The sequence below is a fragment of the Mytilus trossulus genome, chromosome 4 (genome assembly GCF_036588685.1).
Source record: "Mytilus trossulus isolate FHL-02 chromosome 4, PNRI_Mtr1.1.1.hap1, whole genome shotgun sequence".
Classification (NCBI taxonomy): domain Eukaryota; kingdom Metazoa; phylum Mollusca; class Bivalvia; order Mytilida; family Mytilidae; genus Mytilus; species Mytilus trossulus.
In genome coordinates, this window is record NC_086376.1 from 28,927,814 (window position 1) to 28,955,466 (window position 27,653).

Below are 27,653 nucleotides of genomic sequence, written 5' to 3' on the forward strand. Positions count from 1 at the left end.
CTGTAGGCTGCTTCAATTCTTCTGTCCATCCTCCTTGGTAGAATTGCAAATAAAAGAGAGTCATTATTATTCACATTAATGTACACAAATCAAAACATTTTTATACACAATTTTTTATCTTTTAACATTTTCTCATTGTTGAAGGACTGGTCTGTGAACTTGAATATGAAGAACAGCAATACAATAAAAGGGTTTCTTTGCTGTAGACCAAGTAAATTTGACATTTTCCATCTCATATTCTTCTATTTTTTCCTGCTTCTTTAACAAGGACGTTAGAAAGAACCCATCGAGCGTATCATTAGTTTGGCTACATCATTTTTCCATGTGGACTGCTTCCCAAAAATGACACCAGATAATCTCCAGAAAACTTCAGCATGACATCTCAAAGTCCCCTTCTACAGGCATGGGCAGGAAGCCTGTAGCTGTCGTAGGCCGCTAGCGAACATCCGAGGCCGCCCGTCCTCGCGAGTCTGCGACGTAGGCCATTTCAACATCCATGACTGTCGTCCCATTTGGAGGTCACCAGCTACTTCCAGGAAATGCCACAAGCAGCAAAATCACTTAATCGTACTTACATTGCCTATATTTCTTCAAGTCTTTCACTGTAGGCTGCTTCAATTCTTCTGTCCATCCTCCTTGGTAGAATTGCAAATAAAAGAGAGTCATTATTATTCACATTAATGTACACAAATCAAAACATTTTTATACACAATTTTTTATCTTTTAACATTTTCTCATTGTTGAAGGACTGGTCTGTGAACTTGAATATGAAGAACAGCAATACAATAAAAGGGTTTCTTTGCTGTAGACCAAGTAAATTTGACATTTTCCATATCATATTCTTCTATTTTTTCCTGCTTCTTTAACAGGGACGTTAGAAAGAACCCATCGAGCGTATCTTTAGTTTGGCTACATCATTTTTCCATGTGGACTGCTTCCCAAAAATGACACCAGATAATCTCCAGAAAACTTCAGCATGACATCTCAAAGTCCCCTTCTACAGGCATGGGCAGGAAGCCTGTAGCTGTCGTAGGCCGCTAGCGAACATCCGAGGCCGCCCGTCCTCGCGAGTCTGCGACGTAGGCCATTTCAACATCCATGACTGTCGTCCCATTTGGAGGTCACCAGCTACTTCCAGGAAACGCCACAAGCAGCAAAATCACTTAATCGTACTTACATTGCCTATATTTCTTCAAGTCTTTCACTGTAGGCTGCTTCAATTCTTCTGTCCATCCTCCTTGGTAGAATTGCAAATAAAAGAGAGTCATTATTATTCACATTAATGTACACAAATCAAAACATTTTTATACACAATTTTTTATCTTTTAACATTTTCTCATTGTTGAAGGACTGGTCTGTGAACTTGAATATGAAGAACAGCAATACAATAAAAGGGTTTCTTTGCTGTAGACCAAGTAAATTTGACATTTTCCATCTCATATTCTTCTATTTTTTCCTGCTTCTTTAACAGGGACGTTAGAAAGAACCCATCGAGCGTATCATTAGTTTGGCTACATCATTTTTCCATGTGGACTGCTTCCCAAAAATGACACCAGATAATCTCCAGAAAACTTCAGCATGACATCTCAAAGTCCCCTTCTACAGGCATGGGCAGGAAGCCTGTAGCTGTCGTAGGCCGCTAGCGAACATCCGAGGCCGCCCGTCCTCGCGAGTCTGCGACGTAGGCCATTTCAACATCCATGACTGTCGTCCCATTTGGAGGTCACCAGCTACTTCCAGGAAACGCCACAAGCAGCAAAATCACTTAATCGTACTTACATTGCCTATATTTCTTCAAGTCTTTCACTGTAGGCTGCTTCAATTCTTCTGTCCATCCTCCTTGGTAGAATTGCAAATAAAAGAGAGTCATTATTATTCACATTAATGTACACAAATCAAAACATTTTTATACACAATTTTTTATCTTTTAACATTTTCTCATTGTTGAAGGACTGGTCTGTGAACTTGAATATGAAGAACAGCAATACAATAAAAGGGTTTCTTTGCTGTAGACCAAGTAAATTTGACATTTTCCATCTCTTATTCTTCTATTTTTTCCTGCTTCTTTAACAGGGACGTTAGAAAGAACCCATAGAGCGTATCTTTAGTTTGGCTACATCATTTTTCCATGTGGACTGCTTCCCAAAAATGACACCAGATAATCTCCAGAAAACTTCAGCATGACATCTCAAAGTCCCCTTCTACAGGCATGGGCAGGAAGCCTGTAGCTGTCGTAGGCCGCTAGCGAACATCCGAGGCCGCCCGTCCTCGCGAGTCTGCGACGTAGGCCATTTCAACATCCATGACTGTCGTCCCATTTGGAGGTCACCAGCTACTTCCAGGAAACGCCACAAGCAGCAAAATCACTTAATCGTACTTACATTGCCTATATTTCTTCAAGTCTTTCACTGTAGGCTGCTTCAATTCTTCTGTCCATCCTCCTTGGTAGAATTGCAAATAAAAGAGAGTCATTATTATTCACATTAATGTACACAAATCAAAACATTTTTATACACAATTTTTTATCTTTTAACATTTTCTCATTGTTGAAGGACTGGTCTGTGAACTTGAATATGAAGAACAGCAATACAATAAAAGGGTTTCTTTGCTGTAGACCAAGTAAATTTGACATTTTCCATCTCATATTCTTCTATTTTTTCCTGCTTCTTTAACAAGGACGTTAGAAAGAACCCATCGAGCGTATCATTAGTTTGGCTACATCATTTTTCCATGTGGACTGCTTCCCAAAAATGACACCAGATAATCTCCAGAAAACTTCAGCATGACATCTCAAAGTCCCCTTCTACAGGCATGGGCAGGAAGCCTGTAGCTGTCGTAGGCCGCTAGCGAACATCCGAGGCCGCCCGTCCTCGCGAGTCTGCGACGTAGGCCATTTCAACATCCATGACTGTCGTCCCATTTGGAGGTCACCAGCTACTTCCAGGAAATGCCACAAGCAGCAAAATCACTTAATCGTACTTACATTGCCTATATTTCTTCAAGTCTTTCACTGTAGGCTGCTTCAATTCTTCTGTCCATCCTCCTTGGTAGAATTGCAAATAAAAGAGAGTCATTATTATTCACATTAATGTACACAAATCAAAACATTTTTATACACAATTTTTTATCTTTTAACATTTTCTCATTGTTGAAGGACTGGTCTGTGAACTTGAATATGAAGAACAGCAATACAATAAAAGGGTTTCTTTGCTGTAGACCAAGTAAATTTGACATTTTCCATATCATATTCTTCTATTTTTTCCTGCTTCTTTAACAGGGACGTTAGAAAGAACCCATCGAGCGTATCTTTAGTTTGGCTACATCATTTTTCCATGTGGACTGCTTCCCAAAAATGACACCAGATAATCTCCAGAAAACTTCAGCATGACATCTCAAAGTCCCCTTCTACAGGCATGGGCAGGAAGCCTGTAGCTGTCGTAGGCCGCTAGCGAACATCCGAGGCCGCCCGTCCTCGCGAGTCTGCGACGTAGGCCATTTCAACATCCATGACTGTCGTCCCATTTGGAGGTCACCAGCTACTTCCAGGAAACGCCACAAGCAGCAAAATCACTTAATCGTACTTACATTGCCTATATTTCTTCAAGTCTTTCACTGTAGGCTGCTTCAATTCTTCTGTCCATCCTCCTTGGTAGAATTGCAAATAAAAGAGAGTCATTATTATTCACATTAATGTACACAAATCAAAACATTTTTATACACAATTTTTTATCTTTTAACATTTTCTCATTGTTGAAGGACTGGTCTGTGAACTTGAATATGAAGAACAGCAATACAATAAAAGGGTTTCTTTGCTGTAGACCAAGTAAATTTGACATTTTCCATCTCATATTCTTCTATTTTTTCCTGCTTCTTTAACAGGGACGTTAGAAAGAACCCATCGAGCGTATCATTAGTTTGGCTACATCATTTTTCCATGTGGACTGCTTCCCAAAAATGACACCAGATAATCTCCAGAAAACATCAGCATGACATCTCAAAGTCCCCTTCTACAGGCATGGGCAGGAAGCCTGTAGCTGTCGTAGGCCGCTAGCGAACATCCGAGGCCGCCCGTCCTCGCGAGTCTGCGACGTAGGCCATTTCAACATCCATGACTGTCGTCCCATTTGGAGGTCACCAGCTACTTCCAGGAAACGCCACAAGCAGCAAAATCACTTAATCGTACTTACATTGCCTATATTTCTTCAAGTCTTTCACTGTAGGCTGCTTCAATTCTTCTGTCCATCCTCCTTGGTAGAATTGCAAATAAAAGAGAGTCATTATTATTCACATTAATGTACACAAATCAAAACATTTTTATACACAATTTTTTATCTTTTAACATTTTCTCATTGTTGAAGGACTGGTCTGTGAACTTGAATATGAAGAACAGCAATACAATAAAAGGGTTTCTTTGCTGTAGACCAAGTAAATTTGACATTTTCCATCTCTTATTCTTCTATTTTTTCCTGCTTCTTTAACAGGGACGTTAGAAAGAACCCATAGAGCGTATCTTTAGTTTGGCTACATCATTTTTCCATGTGGACTGCTTCCCAAAAATGACACCAGATAATCTCCAGAAAACTTCAGCATGACATCTCAAAGTCCCCTTCTACAGGCATGGGCAGGAAGCCTGTAGCTGTCGTAGGCCGCTAGCGAACATCCGAGGCCGCCCGTCCTCGCGAGTCTGCGACGTAGGCCATTTCAACATCCATGACTGTCGTCCCATTTGGAGGTCACCAGCTACTTCCAGGAAACGCCACAAGCAGCAAAATCACTTAATCGTACTTACATTGCCTATATTTCTTCAAGTCTTTCACTGTAGGCTGCTTCAATTCTTCTGTCCATCCTCCTTGGTAGAATTGCAAATAAAAGAGAGTCATTATTATTCACATTAATGTACACAAATCAAAACATTTTTATACACAATTTTTTATCTTTTAACATTTTCTCATTGTTGAAGGACTGGTCTGTGAACTTGAATATGAAGAACAGCAATACAATAAAAGGGTTTCTTTGCTGTAGACCAAGTATATTTGACATTTTCCATCTCATATTCTTCTATTTTTTCCTGCTTCTTTAACAGGGACGTTAGAAAGAACCCATCGAGCGTATCATTAGTTTGGCTACATCATTTTTCCATGTGGACTGCTTCCCAAAAATGACACCAGATAATCTCCAGAAAAACTTCAGCATGACATCTCAAAGTCCCCTTCTACAGGCATGGGCAGGAAGCCTGTAGCTGTCGTAGGCCGCTAGCGAACATCCGAGGCCGCCCGTCCTCGCGAGTCTGCGACGTAGGCCATTTCAACATCCATGACTGTCGTCCCATTTGGAGGTCACCAGCTACTTCCAGGAAACGCCACAAGCAGCAAAATCACTTAATCGTACTTACATTGCCTATATTTCTTCAAGTCTTTCACTGTAGGCTGCTTCAATTCTTCTGTCCATCCTCCTTGGTAGAATTGCAAATAAAAGAGAGTCATTATTATTCACATTAATGTACACAAATCAAAACATTTTTATACACAATTTTTTATCTTTTAACATTTTCTCATTGTTGAAGGACTGGTCTGTGAACTTGAATATGAAGAACAGCAATACAATAAAAGGGTTTCTTTGCTGTAGACCAAGTAAATTTGACATTTTCCATCTCATATTCTTCTATTTTTTCCTGCTTCTTTAACAGGGACGTTAGAAAGAACCCATCGAGCGTATCTTTAGTTTGGCTACATCATTTTTCCATGTGGACTGCTTCCCAAAAATGACACCAGATAATCTCCAGAAAAACTTCAGCATGACATCTCAAAGTCCCCTTCTACAGGCATGGGCAGGAAGCCTGTAGCTGTCGTAGGCCGCTAGCGAACATCCGAGGCCGCCCGTCCTCGCGAGTCTGCGACGTAGGCCATTTCAACATCCATGACTGTCGTCCCATTTGGAGGTCACCAGCTACTTCCAGGAAACGCCACAAGCAGCAAAATCACTTAATCGTACTTACATTGCCTATATTTCTTCAAGTCTTTCACTGTAGGCTGCTTCAATTCTTCTGTCCATCCTCCTTGGTAGAATTGCAAATAAAAGAGAGTCATTATTATTCACATTAATGTACACAAATCAAAACATTTTTATACACAATTTTTTATCTTTTAACATTTTCTCATTGTTGAAGGACTGGTCTGTGAACTTGAATATGAAGAACAGCAATACAATAAAAGGGTTTCTTTGCTGTAGACCAAGTAAATTTGACATTTTCCATCTCATATTCTTCTATTTTTTCCTGCTTCTTTAACAGGGACGTTAGAAAGAACCCATCGAGCGTATCTTTAGTTTGGCTACATCATTTTTCCATGTGGACTGCTTCCCAAAAATGACACCAGATAATCTCCAGAAAAACTTCAGCATGACATCTCAAAGTCCCCTTCTACAGGCATGGGCAGGAAGCCTGTAGCTGTCGTAGGCCGCTAGCGAACATCCGAGGCCGCCCGTCCTCGCGAGTCTGCGACGTAGGCCATTTCAACATCCATGACTGTCGTCCCATTTGGAGGTCACCAGCTACTTCCAGGAAACGCCACAAGCAGCAAAATCACTTAATCGTACTTACATTGCCTATATTTCTTCAAGTCTTTCACTGTAGGCTGCTTCAATTCTTCTGTCCATCCTCCTTGGTAGAATTGCAAATAAAAGAGAGTCATTATTATTCACATTAATGTACACAAATCAAAACATTTTTATACACAATTTTTTATCTTTTAACATTTTCTCATTGTTGAAGGACTGGTCTGTGAACTTGAATATGAAGAACAGCAATACAATAAAAGGGTTTCTTTGCTGTAGACCAAGTAAATTTGACATTTTCCATCTCATATTCTTCTATTTTTTCCTGCTTCTTTAACAGGGACGTTAGAAAGAACCCATCGAGCGTATCTTTAGTTTGGCTACATCATTTTTCCATGTGGACTGCTTCCCAAAAATGACACCAGATAATCTCCAGAAAAACTTCAGCATGACATCTCAAAGTCCCCTTCTACAGGCATGGGCAGGAAGCCTGTAGCTGTCGTAGGCCGCTAGCGAACATCCGAGGCCGCCCGTCCTCGCGAGTCTGCGACGTAGGCCATTTCAACATCCATGACTGTCGTCCCATTTGGAGGTCACCAGCTACTTCCAGGAAACGCCACAAGCAGCAAAATCACTTAATCGTACTTACATTGCCTATATTTCTTCAAGTCTTTCACTGTAGGCTGCTTCAATTCTTCTGTCCATCCTCCTTGGTAGAATTGCAAATAAAAGAGAGTCATTATTATTCACATTAATGTACACAAATCAAAACATTTTTATACACAATTTTTTATCTTTTAACATTTTCTCATTGTTGAAGGACTGGTCTGTGAACTTGAATATGAAGAACAGCAATACAATAAAAGGGCTTCTTTGCTGTAGACCAAGTAAATTTGACATTTTCCATCTCATATTCTTCTATTTTTTCCTGCTTCTTTAACAGGGACGTTAGAAAGAACCCATCGAGCGTATCTTTAGTTTGGCTACATCATTTTTCCATGTGGACTGCTTCCCAAAAATGACACCAGATAATCTCCAGAAAACTTCAGCACGACATCTCAAAGCTGTCGTAGGCCGCTAGCGAACATCCGAGGCCGCCCGTCCTCGTGAGTCTGCGACGTGGGCCATTTCAACATCCATGACTGTCGTCCCATTTGGAGGTAACCAGCTTCTTAAGAGGAAATGAATGTTTTTTGTGGATCAAATCAGTCAATCAAATTGATTTACCTTCTTTTCACTTTCAATTTTGACATTCTTTTCCTTTTAATAACTTTACACATATAATTCAGGTGCTATTCATATCCAGCTAAGATGTCAAATTGAAGTTCACATGAATATGGATTTAGTGAGGTTGAATTATTCACTTGCAAATGAATAGTTAATTGTCAATGTTATTAAGCTGATTTTGAAAATTAAATCATGTTGTCTGTTTACAGTGATTTATTATTTCATTATTTGCTTTTCATTAATGAATGAGCCAAAAAAATTACATATTAGATTTTTTATATTTCTGTAGCTAGTGCCCCTTTAAGAGTAGAATCTATTACAAATTCTACGACTAAACCAATAAAAAACCTTTAACCAACCAAAAAGGTTTGACATTTAATATGAATTTCCTTAAATATAATTAATTTAAATATGACAAAAAAGGACTAGTGACATTGCCAATTACAAGCCTTTAACATGGATATTCGATTTTAAAGATTGGTGTTGTAACATTTTCAACATTCACAAGGTTAAATAGATTTTGATTCAAAATGTTTTTTCAACTTCATTTTAAAAATTATAAACAAAATTAAAACCACCTTTATCAAAATTAATTTGGCTTGTTGAATTTTCATTTTGACAAAATATTTACTTTGACCCTTTGACAAAAATATAAACATTTCAAAAAAATTGAACCAACCTTTTTATCAGAAAAATTACACTGGTTATATAGCAGTTTGACAAACACTAATTTTGATCATTGAGAAGCTTGAAGTCATAAGAAACGAGTGACCGGTGAAAAATAATGTTCTTCCAATTCTTAAACCAATGCATACAAACATCATAAACTTAGTCTTCTGTGCTCGAATTTATTTATTTTTTCGTGTAAATTTCGTATAATCGTCAATTTTTTTTTCAATCGGTCAGTGTTGTTGTGAAAATATGGCAGGTAATTAAAGTTCTTGTTTTGTAGCCGAAGTTTAACGATTGTCACCTGTTTGTCAACAATTGACGAAAAATAAACAAAAAAGCATGGAATTTGAGCACGTGTTTAACAGGTGAATTCAGATAATAGTTTATTTTAAGGACATCCATGCGCATTGTGGTCACCGGATTTTTACGAGATGGGTCACACTGAGGTCACCTTGCATACGGAAAATATATCGGGGGAATTGCTTGCTGGAAGGAAGCAATTCAAATAAAGTAAACTTCTTCTAAATACGAATAAATTAAAGAATTTTCTTCAGAAAAAAGTATATGTACATAAGTTTTACAATGAAAACTATCCATTGAGTTATAAAAAACATATGCATTATTTTTTTTTTATTTGAGGTTTCTTATGACTTTAATGTTCCCTAACAACACAACGTCATAAAATCATTTAGCTGATTTTACAGAGTTATCTCCTTGTAGTGTAAGGTACCACCTTAATGCACTATAATATTTGGTCTTTTCAATCTTAATTAATATCAAATATCAAATGTATATCATTTCAAAATTACATAAAAAGACCCCTCTGAATAACACACACCATATCCTGAAAAGTGAAATACCACTGAACTATCCATATAGAATGTAAGCAAGAAACAGACAATAAAACCTGACCAATCAGAACTAGCTCAGAAAACAACTATGTTAATTGTTAATTGTTAATTGTTAGAAGAGACTTTGCACTTGAAACACAATGTATTTCTAAAATGATCATTTGATATTTGTTTTGTCAATAGCAAATTGTTTTCAAATTACGATAAATACTCTGTTGCAAAATTCTACTATTAAGGTGGTACATCTGACCTTAGAAGCAGAGGTACTCCAAAAATAACCCCTGGTTTTCTGGAAATCTTAAATTAGTATACTATGGAGCACATTAATGCTGAAATTTAATGCAAACTGGTAGACAAGTGAATTTTGGCTCAAAATGTCTCTTTTAACAAAAGTTTCATTTCTGCAAATTTGTTGGTTAAATTAAGTTAACAATGATATCAAAAGCACTATCTTGTGTTAGAGTAGGTCTTCTTTTACATATGTTCTAGATTTGAGGGAGTAATTAGTGGTCTGACGCCCACATGACACTAAGAAGATAACTCTGTAAACAGAGCTGAACGTTTTAATCACATTCTTTAGTTGAGGAAATATTAAGCTTCTCAATGATAAAAAATAGTCTTTGTCATACTGCAATATATCCAATGAAATTTTTCTAATAAAGTGTGTGGCTTAAGTTTTTTGAGATTTTTATATTTAAGAGTCAAAGCAAATATTTTGTCAAAATTTTATGAAAATTAAAAGAGTAAAATTTATTTTATTCAAGCTGTTTAAATCAAATGAATTAAAAGTTTATGCTGTTTTACAATCTATCACGATGCATTCAATAACGAAAAAATTATTTCACCAATATGCCCGTTATATCCTCAGGATCTTAAAAATAGTTTTGACCAAAGCTGTCCGGAAACTCTATATGAAAGTTATTTCCCCTTCTGTATTTAAAAAATAGGTAGAATGTAAATATAATTGGTAAACCATAAGTAATAGAGACCTAGGTTTCTTTTGATTTGAGATCCTTGGTAAAAAAAAAAAAGAAAATAGGGTCAAGGTCAAAGGTCAAGGTCATTTCCAAATTTTTGATTTCAGCTTATTTTCACCTCTTTTCAAACACGATATAAGATATAAAATATCGACAACATATTTTTACTTAACCCTTTCGCCGATGAGTCCCGGTTTACTGAGATTCATGCTTCAGACTTCTGACGATTAGTCTGGTTTTACCAGGATTGGAATACATCTTTTATATTTCTCGCTCAAAACAGTGTAAACATGAATTATCTTTCTTTCATGAATAACCGGATGAAAGTGTAAACATGGCGCTTCCGTTTGTTGAAAACGGTGTCAAAATCAGAGGAAATTTACAGAATTTACGGGAATTTGAAATGAGGAAACATTTTTTGTTGAAGAATATGGAAGAATTGAATCCAAACTAGTATACTTTTAATACATCAAATATCGTTTTCTGTCCAAAACACTTGGAATGGACATCGTTCAGTGTGAGGAATTTGTACAGCCTCATTATTTTTTTCAACATTTTTGCCGTTTTGGGTTAAAAAAATACGATTTTGGGTCAATTAGCAGAATTTTCAGAATTTCACTAAAATAATGCCCAAAAAATTGAAACTTTGAATATTTTATGAGGAAAAAAATATCAAAACATAAAAAAAACCTGTGAACATGGTGTTAAGTGAATAAAATACACAAATAACGACAAACAAGTTTTTATTGACATTTCTAATATGACGTCCTTATTACGCTTTGTTAACAAAGCCATGTTCTAATGAGCACAAAAAATATGTTTGACACATGCGCACAGACTTACTGTTATATTAACGTTGTTTCCATCGTTATCCTTTTAAATATTTACATTTAAGCAGCTAACATAAACTTTTATTATATATTTTTATCAAACAATATATATTTGCCCTGCTCGTAGTTTTTAAACTTATCAAATATGAAATGTCATATACAGACTCCTCGGGGAGGACACGGGAACAGCCAAATATTCTTACTGTATTTTCGTACGCTTCGACCTATAAATCTATTGTATTTGTCATATTAGAATCGAAATAATTCCTTCATGTCATGCTCTATGCTCAATTTAACATGGAAAGGCATTAAATTTGACCACATTTTACACCTCCCCAACGCTCAGTGTAAAATATCGACAAATATAATGCCTACTCATGTTAAAATGAGCATAGAGCATGACATGAAGGAATTATTTCTTAATTATTATGAAGATCTCCCACTTGAGAAAAAATTTCCAGGGAAGCCATCGTCTCAGAGTAGCTTCTGTCTGGGCAGCAATCGATGAAAGGGTAGTTAGTTGCGACATGTTGTAACACATACATATTGGTCTAATGGGTACCCTTACTTCAAATTAGTTTTCTCCCCTCTTTTTTTTAAAATATGCATATGGTGATATAACTCATGAACCAAATATAATTAAGACCTAGGGTCTTATGATTTAAGGTCCTTGGTTGATGACCTTGAAATTGAGCCAAAGGTCATAGGTTAAATTGACATTCTAGATTTTGACCGATGCTTTTACCTCATATGTATACATGATAAAGCCATGGGACTTTTTGCATTAGGTTTCAAGCCATTTAACCTTTGAAAAGCCAACCAGAAATGGCCTTGTGTAAACCAGAAGTAGCTATTTATTGTACTTTATTAATATAAAAGTATATAAAACCAGATATTTTTGGAATTAGTGTCAAGTAAACTTTCAAAAAATACCAGAAGAAACATTTTTCAAACCTGAAGTAACAAATTATCTCCCTTATTTATAAAAAATATTTCATAAAAACCATATATTTTTGGAATCAGTGTTCAATAAGCTTTCTCTTGATGCTGTAAATTACATTTTAAATAGAATTTTACTACTTTCATATCAAAATACATTGTTTTTGGTAGAAAGACCTTTAATTGTTCTCTGAACAATTAGTTCTTAATGTTACTTGAATCAGTGATTTAGAGAATCACTCATTTAAGTAAGTCCCCTGACTGATTAAATCAGTGTACTAATACATGTACTTATATTGCCTTTATTTCTTCCGACCAAGTCTTTAGCTGCTTCTTTTGTCCTCCTTGGTAGAATTGGAATAAAATAAACAAAAGGGTTTCTTTGTACACCAAGTGAATTTGACATTTTCCCTTTTTTATTTTCTATTTTTTCATGCATGTTTTTCTCAACATCCATGACTGTCGTCTCATTTGAAGGAAACAAGCTACTTCGAGGAAATGTCACAAGCAGCAAAATCATTTAATGGTACTTACATTGCCTATATTTCTTCAAGTCTTTCACTTTCTGCTGCTTTCCTGTCCTCAATTTTTTTTAAAACCTTTTTTCATTGTTGAAGGACTTGTCTGTGAACATGAATATCAAAAGATATAAACAATTCATCAAAGTTCATTAAAATTGGTTAAAGTGCTTTTCTGGTTAACATCCAACATGTCAGAACTGGGGGACAACGGTATACCATGATACGTCCCATAAACAGGCGAATAAAATTCACTTATCTGTTTTCTGCACTTTTTTTTACATTCATGAAGATATAGATTTGATAATAGGTATATATTTTTGTTATAATGACATGTTACAGTCCTCAAAACATAGTTTGAATTTTGTTCGGTCTGATGTTTTGCTGTAGAGTTTTTAGTTCCTTTTACTTAAAAAATTCCATAAAAATAATAAATTTTCCGATTTGTTTCTGATTACATGATAGCAGGGTTTCCCCTGGGTCAATTATTTTTTTCGCCACCTCTTTCGCCAAACCAATATATTTTTCCCCACTTTATTTTTTTTTCGTCAAGTAACACAAATATATTTTTCTTTTAAAATTTTCCTTTTTTTCCAGCCCCCACCCCTAAAAAAGAAATGGTTTTTACAACAAAACGAAGCATCTTATCACTTGGAATTGATCCCTCGTGTAAGGTGTAGTCATTAAATTGAAGGTTTACTCTCATGCCCATCTTTTGAACAGATTTTTTCATAACGACAGTTTTCTTTTCTAGACCATCGTAAATAAGTAAAACTATATACTTGAATTACGTGTGTCACTGAAACGACTTTGAAATACCCACTCAAATCAATGATCTATATGAAAGTTAAATGATAAAGTTTTAAATCAGAGACCTTTCTTGCTTTTGAACATTTTTTGTCATAACAACAATTTTTTCTTTTCTGGACTATCATTAAAAGAAGGAGTGGAAGCGTAAAAATTTTGCTTCAAAAACATGCGTCGCAAAGTGGTTGATAAATCCCTTTTGTGACATGTGACAGAAGCCATTTAACCATATCATTTTGTCATATCATACAATCAACACCTTTATTAATTAGTCCTTTGATGTCGATAGCTATGAATGCAATCAGCTGATTATTGATTTTCTGTCAAAATCTAAACGAATTCAAGATGAATTCCGAGTATGATCGGTTAAGTCAGAGAAACCCGAAAAAAGTAAATAAACAAGATGGCTGAAAATAAATCGTGATATATATTTCTTTCGCCAAATTCTTTCGCCAATGACGAATTTTAATCGCCACAATTATTTTTTTTCTTGCAAATTGCGAAAATGGCGACCGCCAGCGGAAACCCTGCATGATAGTATCCAGATTCCAGAAGTAAAATTTTGTAAACCAAATCCTTTTTATCCTTATTTTACTTATAAATGGACTTAGTTTTTCGGCCAATTAACAGTACATTCACTCTGTGGTTAAAGTTTTAAATTTCTTATGACTTTCTTCCTACCTTTGATTACTATCATACCGTACTTGAACGGAAGCTTGTTTATGATCAAAAACTAGTGTCTAGATGGAAATTTTGTAATAATTTATTACCTGTTTTTCTTTATATAACATATATGGACTTAGTTTTTCTTCCATTATGTTATTATACAGTATGCAGTTAAACAGGTTCGGGAAAAAAACCCAAATGAATGTTATCCCTAAAATGAAGGACTGTTCTTCAGACAAGGGGTCATTTTACTGCTGTAGAAAAGTAGCAGTCCATCACTGAAGATTAACATAACTGTTAATGTCTGTGTCATTTTGGTCTCTTGTGGGCAGTTGTCTCATTGGCAATCATACCACATCTTTTTTTTAAGTACACAAAGTCAAAATAATTCAGAATACCAGGCGTTTTACTTAGAGAAAAAAAGAAGGAACCAGAAACAAAATGAACCACATAAACCTTGTTGGCGAAACATGTCGACCAAAATAAACTCTTTAATACCATGCAGTAATTGATGGATGTTGTTGTCTTTATTATGCAGGAGAAAAAATCATTATATTTGGAACAACTTTTCTAAAAGAGGGGTCAAATTATTTTAAATAATAAAGAACATACAAGTCAGGGAATATTACATTATTCTTGGACATGTTTTGACCATATAATACCAGATAGCTGTATGGTTCTTTGGAAAATTTCTTCAAAATAATATAAATATGTGCTGATCATATGTACTAAAAAGTGTTTTTTACAAAGAAAATACTGTTTTTTATCACTTCTAATGTATTTCATTCAGGAGTACATTGAGGGTTTTTTGTTGTTCCCAACCTGTTAAAAGTTTTAAAAGTATTTATTTCTTGTACAGAAGCTTTTTACAATCAAAAGATAGTATCTGGAGGAAATTTTTTAATAATTTTCCCTCCATTTTTTGTTGATCAGGTTCGTGTTGCTTATTCTTTTATAGTTTTCTATGTTGTGTCATGTGTACAATTGTTTGTCTGTTTTTCTTTTTTCATTTTAAGCCATGGCGTTGTCAGTTTATTTTTAGATTATGAGTTTGACTGTCCCTTTGGTATCTTTCGTCCCTCTTTTTTTGTGAGCCTGCGACAAACAGAAAAAGTAGGCGAGACATTGGATTCTGTGGAACCCTTTCGTTTTTTTCTGCTTTAAATCCATTCTAAACGAATCAAGTTTGTTCTAAACCAATTAATTTTTAACCAGTTCAATACTCACAGAATGTTTGTTTATATAAAAAAATGCTGAAGTCTTTGGGTAGTATACATCTGTAAATTGCCATAAATTTGTATTGTTCAGTTGATTATAAAAATAACTATTCTACAAATTAACAGAATGGGCTAGATTTTATTTCTTTGTTAAAATCATTCACACTTATCGATTTAAATACACTTTAAAATTCAAATATCATCATGTACATGTATACCGGTCCACTCGATTACCATATTAGCTCATTTAAATATGTCAACTTTAATTTTCGCAAATTTGACCTTTTAACTTTCATTGGCAGGAGTTATGACTTGAAATGAATATCTGGACTGGTAACAATAAAACATAATTGATCTAGCCATACATAGGAGGTATATCATCAAATATTTACTTGTTCTCGCCATTTCAAGCTTAACATTCATAATATCGGTTAACATTAAATTACACAGTGATAGGGCCATTTTGTGTCATTAATCTAATGATTAGAGAAAGAATAAGACTGACCTGACTGATAACATAATGAATTTCCAACCACAAAGTCAAGTTATTAATTAGGTGTTCATTTTTTTGCAGTTCCAGTGTTTAGATCATGACTTCCGGTCTCGACAGAATTTACCCGCCAAATACATTAACCAATAAATGGATAGCGGCTTAATGAACCGTGAACAGGCAAATGCGTACGGAAACCAAACAAAAAAATCAGGATTCTATCGATGTATTGAGTTTTCTGCTCTTCGGTCGGGTTTTGTATCTTTGTCCCATCCCCACTTTCATTCTCAATTATATGCACTTAAACAAGAGACAAGTCCGCCTGTAGTCCAGGTCCACGTCAATAGTATACATGAAGGGGGTACCTTCGTGACGAATAACGGTAACATTGCTTGCCAAATGAGAGGGTGGTAAAGGTTTTTTTCGTGCAACGTTTTTTACTTTTTTATTTCACGTGTTTTCGTTTTTTGATGTTTTATTTCTCGTTTTCTCGTGTTTGGTTCGACGTGCGTGCCTCGTGTTTTCCTTTATTTATTATCCGTGTTTCGTGTCGGTACTTATTGCGATCGGGAACCAGTCTACCCTTTACCACCCTCAAATGACGTTAACGATTATTTTGGTGCATAACGATAAAATGTGCACGTTCTTTTAGACGATAAAACAATCGAATTATTTTGACGAATCGCGTTATTTTTTTCACAAAAATAACGGTATTAACGATAATTATTTGAGACCTCTGACGAATCACGCCATATAATTTTATTAATTTGACGCTAAGTTGAGTGCCATCGATGTTTACAGCAATATCAAAGAATAAGATGATGATGGTAGAAAGAACTATGGGCGTCATGTGGCAAATATTACATGCATATCGGACAATGAGTTGTCAATCTGTATGAAAAGATTTCCAATACAACCATATTATTGAGAAGGAATGTTTACATGCTATACTCTCGTACTAGTATTACAGGGTTCTTGTGGCGTTCACCTTAGACACACATCTTTTTAACGATGTTTAAAAATAGACAGAACCAATTTAATGTCATATTTCCCTATTTTTTAGATATAACTAAAAGTCTTTTGTCTGACAAGAATACCCCTATTTAGGGGACAATTAATTTATTCTTTTTTCTGTTATTGAATACCTAGAAAGAAAATAAATCCCGAAATTAATTTGAAACTTTGATACTCAACAGTTTCCCAGCAAAATATTCACATCCCCTGGGGATAATTAGTGTTCGTCCAGTGGCATATATAACAATTGTGATGACGAATTCCTTCCTTTGTTCGAGAACAATCTTATTGAAATATAAATCTGTGATTTTACTAGGTCCACAGCTTCAATGAACCAAAGCAAAAGTTATACATCGACCTGTATTTAAATCAAATTGTTTCTCTTCTTCTTCTGGTATACAATAGTCTATCGACATTCGATGATTACATACTGTTGGGATACGTGAATGTAGGACAGACAAAAAGTCACAGACAAAAAGTCACGGACAAAAAGTCACAATTTATTTTTTCTTCTTTTTTCTATTTTTTACTTTAAATAAAAACCGCTTATTTTTACAAAAATATTTTGTATTTTTCTTGAACTTTTGTATCTAAACCAACTTTGCAAACAAAATTTATCAAAAAAATATCAAAGATGATGAAATCATTGTTAAAAAAACAAAATGTCAAAGCGGCTTCTCACTTAAATGGCTTCATAGTGCCAAAAAAAAATCTTTTGCATGATTACCGGCATACGTGGACTTGTCTATTTACAACACTTTTACCCCTATTTATTCAAAATATATGTTTTTTTATTATGTTCAATAGATATAGGAAGATGTGGTGTGAGTGCCAATGAGACAACTCTCCATCCAAATAACAATTTAAAAAGTAAACCATTATGGGTTAAAGTACGGCCTTCAACACGGAGCCTACATGTATATATTACAAAAAAGCATGGAAATTGAGCACGTGTTTAACATGTAAATTCAGATAATAGTTTATTTTAAGGACATCCATGCGTAGTGTGGTCACCGGATTTTTACGAGATGGGTCACACTGAGGTCACCTTCAATACGGAAAATATGTCGGGGGAATTGCTTGCTGGAAGGAAGCAATTCAAATAAAGTAAACTTCTTCTAAATATGAATGAATTAAAGAATTTTCTTCAGAAAAAAGTATATGTACATAAGTTTTATAATGAAAACTATCCATTGAGTTATAAAAAAACATATGCATTATTTTTTTTTATTTGAGGTTTCTTATGACTTTAAGGTTCCACTAAAGTCAAAATATAGGACACTTCATAAACATCTAAACTTTGCCTGTATTTTTCAACCTATAATGAATAAAGTCATAAACTATGAAAACATATGTTCATTTAAACATACTTTACATATGCACACAGTGTAAATTGTAAATAAACTTGAAATTGTTATGTTGTGGCCAAACCGGTTCTTGGGGTGAACACTAAATTTTTAAAAAAATCTGCAGGCCTGCAAGACGACTTAATTTGCTTAAAATTGGTATGGATGAATACTGTAACATGTAATGCAGGGCAAGCTAATGCTGATTTGTCACATACATATGTTTTAATGGCATATTTGTCCAATTTCTGTATTGTACCTTCCATATTCGTTCACTTAGATACATGAAATTAACTGAAACTCGAAAATAAATACATTTTGTAAAAAATCAACAATGGCTTGCCCTGCATTACATTTAATAGTATACGTCCATACCAATTTTAAGCAAATTAAGTCGTCTTGCAGGCCTGCAGATTTTTTTGAAAATTTAGTGTTCACCCCAAGAACCGGTTTGGCCACAACATAACAATTTCAAGTTTATTTACAATTTACACAGTGTGTATATGTAAAGTATGTTTTAATGAACATATGTTTTCATAGTTTATAACTTTATTCATTATAGGTTGAAAAATACAGGCAAAGTTTAGATGTTTATGAAGTGTCCTATATTTTGACTTTAGTGGAACCTTAATACATGAGTAACAACAGAGTACCAGCGGTAACTGACATGTCAGCTCCATTTTTTTTCTTTTAAAAATGTATTTTGACAAAAATAAAGTAAACTATATGTATTTTAATGTATCTTCAGTAAATTTTCGTACACTTTTTTTAATTAGATCTCTTCTTTCGTATCTCTTGTCTTGATTTCTACAGAGACATATAATACATATTATATGTCTCTGATTTCTAGATATAGATCTCAGTATCTCATAATTCCCATTTAAGGTAATATTTGATTGAGAAAGCGAGTACATGCACTCGCAGCTCGTGTTCGACAATGACTAATTCAAGAACGTCTTATGTTTATGAGTAAATTCTTTGTTAAAAGTTATTGAATTAAAACTATATCACGATCTTTCATTTTTACCTTTCTTCGATACGTCACGTCACACCTGAAATCACAAGGATCAATATGATCAATCTATAAATAAACACTTTGTATATATATCTCAGGTAAATACAACATTCAAGTGCATATAATATTAATGCTGAAGGCTTGAAAAGGAAGTAAACAAACTAAACATGGATCGGCCAGAACCTGGTAGTGTTGAAGATTTAGCAACATTAGCAAAACTAGATGACAGTATTTTGCTGGATGAGTTGAGAGTCAGATATAATAAAAACCTAATATATGTAAGTATACTTAATTCACGTAGAGAAACAATAGAGCTAGTTAACACATACATGGAGGGGACACACCAATATGGTTTCCTCTTTACGTTGTCATTCATGGTAGTCTAGGATGATTAGTTAAGACCAATATGCGTTTTCCTTAAAAAAAATCTTTGCCGCAAGTCTAGAAATCGAACCAAGAACCACGCCTCTATATTTCGCTGTTTTGATGTTACTGAAATCCTATCTGAGTTTAAGGTTTCAAGTTTCTTTATAAGATTTAATTTACTGAGATACTTTATAATCACAAATGTTTAGTTTGGGTCGCATTATATATATATGCATGATATATCCATCTGACAGTATCCATTTATTCACTGTTTGTTTAAAACCGGTTTTAGTGTTAATTTTTACTTATATACCTGAACTGACCATGACATGCAATATCAAGGGTACTGAAGAATAGATAGGTGGCTGTTTAACGTCCAGTGGCTAGATTAAATTCGGCATATTCAGGCAAACAACATGAGTATGTGAAATGGAATGTTAACCCTTCAATTTAGAATTAACACGAGGACTGTGTCAAAGAGAAAACCCGACCAAGGAGCAGAAATCCATCAAGGACACAGCGAGAAAATCCCGGCCACACCTGGATTCGGGCTTCAGCTGGCCCAGGCTCTTACCCTGATTCGTACTAGGACGACATGCTGGCCCGAACCGACCAGTCTTTGCTCTTACTCCTAATTATCGCATGCTTAGCGGAGACACAGCAAATATCAGTTTTCAGGTCTTCGGTTGAGACGGTCGGAGTTCGAACCCACGACCTACAGCACTGAAGTTGAGCACAATAACACGACGAAACCACAGGTGGTTCAAAGTGAAATATTTAACATTTTCATAGAATATATTATGATGTTCTTCCTTGTATGCCCACTGCAGACTCACTACCGTGTCTACCGTGTTTACTATTTGAAAACTATATGATATAGGATAGGGTTTGTGTCTATAGGAGCATAGCTTAATTTTATATAGGAAGATGTGTTATGAGTGCCAATGAGACAGCTCTCCATCCAAGTCACAATTTATAAAAGTAAACGATTATAGGTTAATGTACATCCTTCAACACGGAGCATAGGCTCACACCGAACAGCAAAAATAAAGGGTCCCAACAATTGCAAGTGTAAAACCATTCAAACGGGAAAACCAACAGTCTAATCTATATAAAAACGAGAAACGAGAAACACTTATGAACCACATAAACAGACGACAACTACTTCAATATCAGATTCCTAAGTCTGAATTAAAAAAGAACACTTTGAAACAAAAATAATGATTTGATAACAAAATAATAAAATAAAAAATACCCAAATTTTATATCGCTATCTACTTAACATGTAAAGGAGATAAACTGATATCCGGGTATAACTCACATTGTTTGAATAAACGTGGGTTGACGATTAATAGTATTGAAAAGCAGGTGTTTAGATCTGTTATCTAATATCAACAATTTATTTTGGTTGACTTATTGCATAACTTGCAGTACATATCAGATCTCATTGCCAAGTGGGACAGCGTGAGCAGCGCGATCAGTTGACCAATGTCGGACCGCTCGACGTTTGTTAATAGTTGAGAAAAAAAGGATAGGGAAAAATGGACCATTTAAAACTAACTTTTAAAATGGCTGGATCCGCCACTGGAGAACGCCTGTTCTATGGTCGGGTTGATGTCTCTTTGACACATTCCCGAATTTACATTATCAATTTTACTGTTGGTCAACTACCGAGTCCAGAAAATAATAATCAAATTTTGTTTCTTAAAAATACCCAACGTTGAATTTCGAGAAGATCGGCACATATTTACAACCAACAATACGTATGAGCTTAAGAAAGCTTTTAATACAACCAACCTGTACAAAAGGGGTAAAAGGTGATCTCTTATGTGTCAGTTATTTTTGTAGTGACTTATAATTTAAATACCGAGAATAAAATTAGTTACAACTTTTTCATGTGTCGGATTGGATTGCTCTTATTTTATTGACAACATAGTCGAAAACCAAATGACCCACATCTCTAGGGCAAAAACCATACAAAGCTCGAGAAAAAAACAACACATCTACTTTAAAAAAAATTGCAGACGTTAAAAGGATTTGTTATACGACGGAATTCCTGTCTGTCTTCATTGTACTGTACTATTTCAAGCTGCACTGAAAATTCGTGCCCTTCATTCTACTTCGCAAATTGTATTAATTTATTGTTATTTTGTTGCCTGTGTAATAGAATGTCAAAATTAAGATAATCACAACCCCTTTTATCGGAATGTGTTAAGGATGGAACAAATTTAATCATTCAAGTTTCCCCAAAATGTAAATGATTGCAATTTTCTTTCAAAAATAAGGACTTCGACAGCGATATATAGACGAAAATCTCATAATTACGATTTTACTTTCTGTAAATCTTAAAATTGTGACATTAAACGAATTAAACCTCAATATTCAATTGTTGTCAAAATTATAACACTTTTATTTCCCCCCTTAGAAAATGTCTTGCATTTATTTCTTCTTCAGCTAAAGAAAACCATCAACTAACTGATGTTTACTTTTCGGCACATGCCTGGTAAATGTTTCCAAATTTATTACGTAGATTAACATTATTTTTTTACACTTACATGCCTCTGGCCTTTGTTTGTCTTGTGTGATTTTAAATTTTAGTTTCTTGTGTATAATTCGGAGTTTAGTATGGCGTCCATTATCACTACATACTATTATGCATATTTTTAGGGGCCAGCTGAAGGACACCTACGGGTGCGGGAATTCTCGCTACATTGAAGACCCATTGGTTGCCTTCGGCTGTTGTTTGCTCTATGGTCGGGTGGTTGTCGCTTTGATATATTCACCATTTCCTTTCTCAATTTTATAATTATTACTTTTTTTTTTGTCACATGTTTTTTTTTATCAATTTACATAATTTTTCTTTTTTTTTTATTATATATTTTTTTAATTCAATATTTTGATATTTCGTTTATTTTCATCCTAGAATTTAAAATCAAGACATGATTGCCTGCTTATTTCATGTGTTAATAAATACAAAGGAGCACATCATCGGCATGAATATGATCTGCATATTTCTGTGAAGTGTGGTATAAGTTATGTCTGAGGATAATAATCCCAGTCTTTTAATAATAAATGGTTTGACAAAAGAAAGAAAATGTGTAGCTGTCTCTTTTACGTTGAATCAAGTTGCCTGTAGGAGTTTTCACGCCTCAGGTGGAACTGACTTTCAAATTGATGTAATAAATTTTGTGATGGAATCAATGGCAATATTTTCATTTACGAATTTTTGAAACATTATTAGTCTTGATTTTATCCGGCGTTCTCGTACAGTTTGTAAGTTCATGATGCCTAACATTTCAGACTGTTGGTGTTGTGATGTCTGACATTTTTGTTAGCAGTGATATTTGTGAGTTCGGATCTAATTTTTTGAATAATGATTTGAATTAGTTGTTTAGAATTTCTGCCTTTTCTTTGCTGTCGTTTGTGAAGCCCCCATTTGACTTTAGTGGTGCTACTCCTATATTGTCTTGTTTCTTTGCTTTCATATAATTCCAGAATGGTTTAGAACTATTCTTTTCAAAACCTGCATTGATGATGTCATTAATATAGTTCCATTCTGCTTTCCTAAATTGGTGTTTGCAGTCTTTTTGGAATTGTTTATATTCTTTGTAGCTTCCAGTTTTTCTAGCATGTTTGTGCAACCTTGCTTTCCTTTTTAGCATTTTGCGTAGCTTTAACCATGGAACAAAGTGCCTTTTCTTTATTATTTTAGATTGTACATTGGTGTCAATTGTTGCCTGTACTCCGTTCTTGAAGGTTTGTCAGGTTTTATCTATTGGCATATCGTGTATTTGAATATAGATGTCCTTTGTTATCATGTTTATGTATGGTCTTTTTTATTTGTATGTGATTGGACTCTTTTATCTCAATATTAATCATATTTGGTCTTTTAACTTTTTGGGATTCGAGCGTCACCGATGAGTCTTTTGTAGACGAAACGCGCGTCTGGCGTATATACTAAATTTAGTCCAGGTATCTATGATGAGTTTATTTACTATATATCGCCAGTATGATTTGTTTTTATTTCTCAGTTCTGGAGCATGCATTTTATTACTTGATAATATTGTTTTTATACATTGGATTTCCCTAGTTTTTTTTTAGTATAGCTTGTTTTTCATGTTTACCCGCTATTTTTAGTCGGTTAACTCACTAGCTCAATTTTTATTACCAATTCTTCTTGTTGGAATATGCTTCTTAAGGTATTTGGACATAGTTTTGTTTTGATTATTTATCACATGTTGTTTTAACTCTTTATATAAATCACAGGCACTCGTCCCAGAATCCCCCCCCCCCCCCCCCCCCCCCCGCCCCTAAAATACCTTTATATAACACATATATAAATGCAAAACTGCAGAAGAAAAAAAAATCTCTATTGAATGACACGGGTTTGTAGAATACTTTAATGAAAAGATTGTGTAATTGGAATAAAACTCATACATTTCAAACGATTAACAGCGATTAAAGATAAAAGTGCACTCGAATCGTCATCAATACGGAATTAAACGGTGTCTTGTGCAGGTATTTAGATTTTTTACTATAAATAGAACACACTTTGTCAAAAGACTAGAACAGCCAATATTAGCGAACTATCTGTGATTGGGTACAGCTTAGCATTAAGCATAAGATATATAATTTTGTTTTCATTGTTTACACTTCAGATTTGATTTACTATTTTGACACCACATTGCACATGCTTTAATATTCACATATATATTCTGACATATATATATATATGTCTCTGATATTCACAACTACTAAACTGCTAAATTAGAATTATGATCACTATCTGAAGGTGTCAGACCACCAATTATAAATCCCTATCTGTTCAACCAAATTTTGCAATTTTCACAGCTTTCTAAAATTTTTACCTTAAGTTTAACTTCATAGAAACCAGGTATATCCTGAATTGTACATGTTTCAGCTTTCTACATGCCAATTTTCAGCATACCTTTAAAGCCTTCTAACAAAATGACTGACCTTTAAATAGAAGTACTCCAAAACAAAAACCTGGTTTTCTGGAAATCTAAAATTAGCATACTATGGAGCGCATTAATCCTCAATTTTTAATGCAAACTCATAGACAAGTAAATTTTGGCTCAAAATGATCTAGATATATTTATCTTTCACCAAAAGTTTCATTTCTGCAAATTTGTACGTTAGTTTAAGTAAACAAGGACATCAAAAGCACTATTTTGTGTCAGAGTAGGTCTACTTTTACATACGTTCTAAATTGGACGGAGTAATTGGTGGTCTGACACCTCAAGAAGATGCACGCATTTCCAACGCGCAATCAGTCTAACCAGAGACATATATACACATATGTATATATGTCTCTGGTCTAACAAGGTGTCGACAATCCACTTAAACTGGAACTGCAGACAAATTATGTGTAACTCTGGTCATGGAAGTAATATGAGGCAGGAATAATCTGTGAATGGGGACGAAGTCTAAGATTTTTGTTTAGAGAAACAGAAATACCGTAAGGCAGCAACCATTTGATTTTCGGGGGGGGGGGGGGGGGGGGGAGGGGGGGCTATGGGTTTTTTTTGGAAAAAAAGTTTGTTTTGTTTCCAGTTTTTGGAGAAAAAAAAAATTTGTTTTGAATTCTGAAAAAAAAAATTGTTTGTTACACCCTCAGCTGCCACTATATGTAATGCTAAAATTGAAAGAAAAAATTGTTTTCAACATGTCGCGAAAAAAATAGATTGTTTTTCGCCGCAGGCGGAAAAAAAAGTTTGTACAGAAAAAAAAAATCATAGCCCCCCCCCCCCCCAGAAAATCAAATGGTTGCTGCCTAACGTTTCCGATTTTAGTTCTGTTGTCATGTCTGGTCCAATTCCGATTTTAGTTGTGACGTTATTTAAGTTATGACTTCATATTCAATGTAAACAAAGAAAAGCTGTTATCAACGTATTTTTAATAACACACATTTTAAAAAAAAATGAATTAGTAGACCCTATTACTAAGTTTCTTTCTTAGACTGATAAATATGCATTATATTCAAAGTCTCATGTAAACAAGAGGGGAAACGGAAGTAGATCTCTGCGCCTCTCCGGAAATAAAAAAATGCGACAAAAAAAAATTTAACGATTTTGAGTTCATTAGTACAATGAAAAATTCTGGAAATTTTCCCCGATTTTTTTTTTTATTGATTTTTCTACTGTAATTGGGGACTTTGTCCCCATATTATATTGACAGGAACTACTACGACCTGACTTCACACTTTTCATCTGCGATGTTGCGCGCAATTTAATGACATGTTAATCAGCTTGAAACATGGCACATTATTTACATACCAGCGAGTGGTGCACTACAATATTGTCATTCTCGGTTGCTTTCGGGATTATGGAAATAAACGAAGAAATCTAAAGTTGTGATAAATTCTTAGGAAACATCAATCGGGAAACCTTGGCAGATTCCGTTACCTTACATCTGCATATGTGTGCCAATTGAGTGATTGATGGATTAATGCAAGTCATCATTAATTCTATAGAAAAACACATTTACGATAAAATTTATTGAATAAATGCCCCATTTTTATTGATTTATTTTTTGGTAGAAATTGAACTATATGTTATATATATCACAAGTTGTTATTATATAATAACTACTGTTTACTCCACTGAGTGGCACACATTTCCTGCATATTTAAGACAATTGTAAATGATCGTTCTGATAAAATCAAAAGATCAGAGAGATTTAAGATAAATGTAGGAATTATTAAGCTTTGCTCCAAATCCAGGGTAAGATCATTGGTTGGTATATACGAATGTTCAGCTAAACCCTGATGTGTTGAATTTTTTTTTTAGTACTGCGACTCAAGGATTTATATAGTGACATTATACAGATTCTTGTGTGACTGTTCAATAATATTTACCAGTATTATTTGGTCGGATAGTGATAAAGTATTTTAGGGGACAGAAATGTATTATATAAATAGCTATGTAACGTAGTTAAATCTCTGTTTTCTTCTGCTGTATTTTGTTGATTGGTACTTGCTCGATTAATTTTGTATTGTAAACTGGAAATGTCTACTTTCCAGGATTATCCAGTAACTTAACCATATATATTACTCTAACCTTCACAGTTTTAATATTTATGAAATATATTTATTTTTAACCGGAGGTAACCGGAACACACCTTAATCACGATTTAAACTTCACCCACAAACTAATAAAATAATGTCACTCACTATTTCAAATCATTGTAGAATATTTAATTCTGGGCCAATTTTCATTTTTAATGCATCAGTTTATTTGTTTAAATAAGTTGTTCAACAATGAAGGTCTACCGACACGATTGAAATAAGTTAATATAAAAAAGAAGATGTGGTATGATTGCCAATGAGACAACTATCCACAAAAGACCGAAATGACACAAACATTAACAACTATAGGTCACCATACGGCCTTCAACAATGAGCAAAGCCCATACCGCATAGGCCCATACCGCAAAGGTATTTTGAGACATGTAATACTGTTAAGCTGTCTTGACTCAAACCACGTGATTGATAAGAATTATCTGTGGTCAATTTATAACCGCGGCATCGCAGATAGTCACAAAAGAAATTAACGACAGCATACTATTTAGACAGTTTTCATATCTTTTCTACAGGGCTACCTGGGTTACAAATAAATGCTAATTAATCGTTGTAATTCCTGTCAATATAATACTTCCATGCTCTGGTTAACAAAGGCTGATATGCAATGTAGATATATATATTAACCTGAAATAGAAATGGATTTCATTCAAGTCAATTTCTTATGGAACTTTGTCATCTTTTTCCACCTTATTTGATCACCACACCTTGTCCATGGAAGCTTGGTTTGAAAAGTAAGGAATATGGTTATAAATGCAGAATATTTCATCAACATTATACATGTATGTGGGCCAGGGGTCACCAGCATGGTGCCACTAATAATTTTCAGAAAACTGTCATAGATTTGTTCAAAGATAAAAATCAGGATTCAACAATATTGCCATTTATGACATCACAAATTCTTAACTATAAATGGTGTTATTGGTTTTAAAAAATATTCTTCAATTGTATCATTAGGACATTATACATATGTTGTAATAAAATGTTCACCAAATTATTGCATTTAAATAGTCATTGATTTTTAGGGCCAATACTATGAGGTAGAGAACCATCTTAATGTTAATTGC

At 34.5% G+C, this 27,653-nt stretch overlaps 1 protein-coding gene and 1 long non-coding RNA gene across 5 annotated transcripts in view; one reads left to right on the top strand and one right to left on the bottom strand.

Moving 5' to 3' along the window:
• LOC134715031 (uncharacterized) overlaps positions 1-15,925 on the bottom strand; it is a 32,631-nt gene extending 16,706 nt beyond the window's left edge. Inside the window, exons 1-2 of the long non-coding RNA XR_010106606.1 lie at positions 15,762-15,925; positions 12,583-12,672 (exon numbers count right to left, since the gene is read on the bottom strand). This is a non-coding gene — a long non-coding RNA (uncharacterized LOC134715031). The remainder of the gene's footprint in view (positions 1-12,582; positions 12,673-15,761) is intronic.
• Positions 15,926-19,185: 3,260 nt separating this feature from the next.
• The window catches only part of LOC134715033 (myosin-IIIb-like), a 41,412-nt gene continuing 32,944 nt past the window's right edge, over positions 19,186-27,653 (top strand). For 3 of the 4 annotated variants that reach the window (XM_063576884.1, XM_063576885.1, XM_063576886.1), the window contains exon 1: positions 19,186-19,399. In XM_063576884.1, the coding sequence (XP_063432954.1) occupies positions 19,289-19,399 (111 nt within the window). In that variant the 5' untranslated portion in view covers positions 19,186-19,288. Of the gene's footprint in view, positions 19,400-24,025; positions 24,088-27,653 lie in introns of those variants that run through there. The other variant, XM_063576887.1, reaches the window with a different exon arrangement.